The 6,510-nt window shown below is 44.3% G+C and overlaps 1 protein-coding gene across 1 annotated transcript; it reads left to right on the top strand.

Moving 5' to 3' along the window:
- The first annotated feature begins 116 nt into the window (after positions 1-116).
- Positions 117-4,058, top strand: foxj1b (forkhead box J1b). The gene is made up of 3 exons (XM_064950512.1): positions 117-371; positions 553-1,214; positions 1,945-4,058. The coding sequence occupies exons 2-3, from the start codon at positions 624-626 to the stop codon at positions 2,800-2,802; spliced, it is 1,449 nt and encodes a 482-aa protein (XP_064806584.1). The 5' UTR covers positions 117-371; positions 553-623; the 3' UTR covers positions 2,803-4,058.
- The last annotated feature ends 2,452 nt before the right edge of the window (positions 4,059-6,510 follow it).

The raw sequence follows: 6,510 nt of genomic DNA, 5'->3' as shown, positions 1-6,510 counted from the left end.
GAGAGAAAGGAACCAGCCAATCAGAGACGTCCAATACGTTTAAAGGGCTTGTGGGCAGTCTCTCCACCTTTATTATGAGCATCCAAAAACCTTCCAGCACCCAGACCTTTTCATGTATCATTCCGTAAAGCAACTGGCCGGGAATTAAATAATTAGGATTATGCAAAAACGACTGAAATGGATGAAATAATCTGATGGATTTTTAAATGAACAGCTGGATCCTACTTTGGTGAGCCTTCCCCCTCTACTCTTGTTGCGCAGAGGATAGTGCTTCGCTGAAGTCCTTTGGGAATAGAGCACAGGGACGGATCGACTGACGGTTGCAACAGGTGCAAACTGTTCCCGAGCATCATCGCTGACCTGTCATTGAGGTAAGGATATAGGCTATCTTCTGTACTATGATCAATTTATTACATTTTCGAATCACGTTTTGACACGTTGGCATGTTGAGCCAAATAGCCAATTTTTTTAATGGTGTGTTTTTAATACTGTAATGGGGGTAGTGGATCAAATTAGAATGTGTATGTGTTTTTCAATATTTGTTTTGTGCAGGACATCTCATTGAACAGTCCTACAAAATTTTCACATTTTTGCGGGTGACCGTCTCGTGCGTCACGCTCAGAATGCCTGTCCTGATGAGTCCGGAGATCGCCTCCAAGTTTAAGGAGAAATGTCTGAAATTACAGCCGGAGAACCAGGACACCGCAGCCGGGTCAGTGCACCTGGACGACAGCCTGACCAGCCTCCACTGGCTTCAGAACTTCTCCATCCTCAGCACTAACTCAGAAAGATCCACCGGCACCGGCTCCTGTTGCCCCTCACAGCACCTGGTCTGCTACCACCAGCGCTTGTACCCCCCGGGCACCGACTCCCCGTCTAGCCCTCCAGCAGGGGACACGGCCGCTACCGGGATGCCTCTCTGCCTCGGGAGCCCCGTTACCTCTGGCAGTAACTCCACCGACGCGCGTTTGGTGAATTATCCACACCACCAAACCACAACCTACCCTCACCTCAACCACCACATCACGCAGATCATCCCACCAGAGGAGATTGACTTTAAAACGAACCCCAAAGTCAAACCGCCTTATTCCTATGCCTCTCTCATCTGTATGGCCATGCAGGCCAGCAAGAAGCCCAAGGTGACTCTTTCCACCATCTATAACTGGATCACAGACAACTTCTGCTACTACAGACATGCTGAGCCCAGCTGGCAGGTAAATGACCCGGCTCTCCTCTGTCTCTCTATTATTGATTAGCTAAATGGTGACAGGGAGAGAAGAGAGGGGGAGAAGGGGGAGCAAAAGGTTTGCCAAATGCATATTAAACCTGTTGTTTGGTTGTGAGAATATTAATGCACTTTTACAACATACATTTAAAACCCATTTATCCTATTATTTCTCATAATCATCTAGTCTAACAGTAACTTACACTGTATTCTATTATGTATGACACAGCTTGACTAGCCTAGTCATATTCATTTTCATTTACATTTCAAATCACAGAACATCTCTGCAATTTCTACCCTCCAAGAAATCTCTGTCAGGCTTCTTTCTCAGGGGGCCAAGCACAAGTGCTATATTGCTCCAGGGAGGTGTGTGTGTGTGTGTGTGTGTGTGTGTGTGTGTGTGTGTGTGTGTGTGTGTGTGTGTGTGCGCGCGCGCATGTGTGCGTGTGTGTTAATGAGGATCCCTGTGAGAGCTCCCTTGGCAGCCAAGCACGGCTGATCATGTTTGAAATGCACAGAACTCTACACTAGAAAGCCTCATTAGGTGCATTTGCTTTCCTACACAAACAACAACAATACCTCCTCCGCCTCTCCCGTAAATGCCTTTCTCTTTCTCCCTCTCTCTATTTGACACACACACTATTCATACATTATATTAAATTAAATACACATTTAACATGGATTTAACACATTTGTTTCTTCTCCCCTCGCCCTCTCAGAACTCTATCCGCCATAACCTCTCGCTCAACAAGTGCTTCATGAAAGTTCCGCGGCAGAAGGATGAACCAGGGAAAGGAGGCTTCTGGCAGATCGACCCTCAGTACGCTGACATGTTCGTCAACGGAGTCTTCAAGAGAAGGAGAATGTCCTCCAGCCACTACAACACCCACAGGCAGAGCAAGCTCCTACACAACCAGGAAACTGGCTACCACAGAGCCACTCAGCAGGGCCAAGATGGCTACCACTACCAAGGAGCTGGAGCCGGCAACAAGCGTAAACAACCTTCTCCAAGGCAAAACAGCAAGATGGCGGGGACACCCAGATCCCCACTGTTAGCTACAGAGGCCCACAGTGCAGATGTAGTTCTGAGGGGAGATTTTGACCTTGCATCTGCGTTTGACGATGTCCTCAGTGGAAACTGCAGTACATTCGAAGACCTGGACATCAACACTGCTCTGAGCTCCCTGGGCTGCGAGCTGGATCTGACCCTGCAGGAGAGGCACTCTGTCGGGCTGGGGAGGTGGTGTGGAGAGGGGGACAACCAGACCCAGAACCAGACCCAGACCCATGACTCTTATGGCTACATGGAGCTGAGTGGCTCAGTGGGATGTAATAGTAGTAACATAGGGAACCTTTACATTCAACAACAGCAGCTGAACCAGGATCAGTTGTTACAGACCCACCTGCACCAGTTTGAGGAGGTGACTCTGTTCCCAGAGCAGCAGGAGGTGCACCCCTGGGAGGAGATGAAGGAGGAAGTGCAGGCCATCCCTCAGACTCTGGATCAGGGCTTTGGTCTGTGTGAAGGATTCTTCTCAGAGATACAACCCTGGGAGAGGGCTGAGGCCTACCTGTGACAAACCAACCACTGTTGAACCAATGCTTACGCCACCCCTTAGCCAAGGGATTCAGGCCCTAGCCACGACTTCCTTATAGTAAATGCTGGGACAGGGGATTCAGGAGACTGCTGGTCATTCATGTCCTGTCCATGCAGTTCCTTCAGACTATGGTTAAAGACTGGGTTGTTGTGGTTTGAAGGAGCATGTTGTATTTGTTTCACAAGACAATGAAACACTATTGGTCTTACCTTCTGCTATGTGCTCCACACTCCAAACAGATATGCACTCTGTTGGCTTGTGGGGCAGACCTACATACAGACGACTATTTTTCTACATTAGCCTCATGAAATCTTATATACATCAAATGTATTTTTTTCTTGTTTGTTCTTTTGCATTATGTTTTTGGGAGATCTATGCTGTACTTTTATGACTTTATGAAGATCTATATTTCTGATTTGATCGCTGACTAGAGAAGTCAATGAAGTCAAATGCAGTACTTAGTGTTGGGTCATAGTCAAACCTATTGATCCAATTTCAATGTGTTTTTCAAGTAATCAATTTAAAATATATATATATATATATCTCGATTAGAGTCTACGATAAGAGCCTAGATGGCCATGTGTCGTGTGTCATAGGCTAAGCAGAAAGAGGGACAGAAATGAACTGAAATGCCTCAATCAGAATACCCAAGCATATGCACTTTGAGTGACAACAGGTATGTTTGAGGATAGAAAATATTTCTGCTGTGCATCAGAATGCTATTTTCCCTTGTTCCATAAAACATGTAATGTCACAGATTCAGCGTGCACACACCACTATTTGACAGCAACACCACAGCCTTCGTAGACACTCACGGTTTTGTTCAAGTTTTTCATTTCATTCTGCCAATCTTACATTTGATTGAACTCTATTAATGAGTCTGTTCAGAATATACTGAGGAAATCTGAATTCTCTCACTGGGTGATTGGCTTCCATTTTGTGATAATGATTACTGATTTTTGATTGATTACGTCAAACCACGATAAATATGTCAATTAACAACAATGGACTGTTTTTGAAAGGATGATTAATTTAAAATGGTATGTTGTTTGGGAAAACGGATGAACCAATGAAAAGGCTTGTGCTTTAGAAAGGTTTGATTTTCTTGAGTCAATTGTGAAGATCAGATCAACCTTTATACAATGTCTTCAATGTCATTCTGTTGTTTTTATTTGTACTCTTATAAGTTGTTAAAAATGCAATCATGCCTCAATGCAATAAATGTTGTCAATTTAGATGTTTTATCTCATTCGTTTGCCATATTGCATGTGAAAGTCAAAGATGCAATCCATTGGTCAATAAGGCTCAAGAACAGCTTGTTCATAGATGAGAAGATACAGAATATATCATTCTTGGTCAGGCCCAGACTAGCCTGGTCTCTCAGAATTGCAACATCACATTGAACAAATACCTATAACTCTGTGAGGTCTCTGCCAGTATCGTGGGTCGATGTGATCTGGCCAGGATCAGTGCTAGGCTAGGTTATGAGCTGGTGAATAGAGGTTGAACAGGAAGGAGCATTATGTACAGGTGGAACGTTTATAGAATATAATGTGAAAGGGAACCTTGCTCTCTCAGTTCAGATGCTAAACAAAGAAATCTCTTGCAGTTGGAGCATGACGAACGGCATATGGGTTATTTTCTATTTCCAGTTGTCTCATTTTGCTGTATATTCTTTAATTTGAAAGGTTAATCTCTCTCAGCAGTTATGTCGATCAAGTCTATATCCAGAGAATATTCTCTCAAACCAGGTTGGTTTGAACTAAGAGCAACAGTTTTCAAGGATATTACGTCTGTGCCACACACACATGGTTTCTCCCTTCAAATCTCTTTTTAATTGAAAAAGCCAAAAAAGGGGAGAAAAATGTGGATTATCCAAACCCATTGGTTCTCCCTCCCTGCAGTTGGAGGTCGGGAGTAAAGATCTTTTGGGATCAGCCAAATAACTCAGATTCCTAGAAACAGCAGGGACTGTGCAAAGAGACAGAATCGTGAGGTAACGTGATTTCACAATTTCCTGAGAGCTGATGATAACTATGCTATATCAGTTACACACCAGCCTGTACCAGTTATTATGTTTCAGTCTCCCAGGAGTCCTGCTTATTCTAATGATAATGATGATGGTGGTGGTGAGGGTGTGTGTGTGCCTTGATGTGTGTCTATGTGTATGTATGTGTGTGTGTGGGGGGGGTTTGTAAATGTGTGTGTGTGTGAGGTTTAAATATTGGCCCCCATGTTTGAATAGATAACCTTATCTCTATGGAGGCAGGATTCTGCAGCTCTATTCACCCTGGCTCTGAGACCAGCGCTGCCCAGCACGCGGACGCTGTGACTGCAAGACCAGGAACAAGACTCGCCTGTCACAGTGGGCTAATGCTACGCTACTTTATAGCTTCTCTGGCACTGTGTGTGTGTGTGTGTGTGTGTGTGTGTGTGTTTTATAGCCCCCCCTGGCAATCCATGGACAAACCCTGATTAGCGGGCTGCATACAGACCCCCCTAACACATACAGGACAGGAGGAGGGAATTTGAAAAGTGGAGGGGAGTGGCTAAGATAGAAAGATCGTTGAGGTGTATTTCCTAATAGGTTTATGTTTATGTATGACATGTAAATTAGGTTCCATTTGTTTCATTTGACAATATTTGCTCTTTTCATCCATGTGCTTTGCTGTGTTCCTGTGATACAATGATTTACATTATGAAAGACCGTGCACTTACAAGGTCGTTGTGTCCAAAATTGTAGTCCGTGTGTGTGTGTGTGTGTGTGTGTGTGTGTGTGTGTGTGTGTGTGTGTGTGTGTGTGAATGTGTGTGTGCGTGCCTACATGTCTAAGTGTGTCCATGTGTCTGTCTGTCCAGAACACATTACATGTTAAAGCTCTCAGCAGCCTGTGTTGAATGGGGTTTAGGGATGTTATTGTTAAGCTAAACCCTAAAGCTTTCCTGAAGCAATGAACCATTCTGTCTATGTGACTATGATTAACAAGGGCTGTGTCTTATAACTTCTTCTTCGGTCAAAGACGACAACCACCCATTCTAAATGGACCCCTAGCTATTCTCGGCACCTGAACTATAGGATATAGACGATGGAAGCAAAATGGTGAAAAAAACACCAACTAGTATAGTAGGGGTCAAGGTGAAACTATTAACACATTATGAATATACCTATGAAATACTTTCAGGTCTACTCAAGTGCCTAGCAGTTAGGGACTGGGGGTCGATTTGGAATTGGGTACCACCATTGAACCACTGTATAGTAGTAGTTATGGGGTTATCTATATGCTGCAGAACCGAGAGCTTGATGGGAAACAGAGACATGACATTTATTTTCATGAATCTCATGAATAGCTTATAGTGCTCGCTCATTGTAGAAGATCCTCTCTGTCTATCAAATTGTGTAAAGTATCAGTCCAGTCAGGTCTCATAACTGGCCTCTAGTCTGATGAGGCAGTGCAATGGACTGTGGTGTATGATGGAGTTGGTATATGCCATAGTGATGTGTGCATTGGTGGTTTGTGTTTTTTGAGTGTGTGAACTGGTGTTCTCTCAGGAAAAATTGCCACTATTTTCCAGGGAGTCCCCCGGACTGTTTTCCAGAGGGTATTGGTGTGTGTTGCCACTACCCATGTCAGTGAAAGGCATTCCTTTCTGTTCCCTGTGGTCACTATGATCTTTGGGTACTATGGGA

This window comes from Oncorhynchus masou, chromosome 31, assembly GCF_036934945.1.
Source record: "Oncorhynchus masou masou isolate Uvic2021 chromosome 31, UVic_Omas_1.1, whole genome shotgun sequence".
NCBI lineage: Eukaryota > Metazoa > Chordata > Actinopteri > Salmoniformes > Salmonidae > Oncorhynchus > Oncorhynchus masou.
The sequence above is the reverse complement of the archived record's forward strand: the minus strand, read 5'-3'. Positions and strand labels throughout refer to the sequence as shown.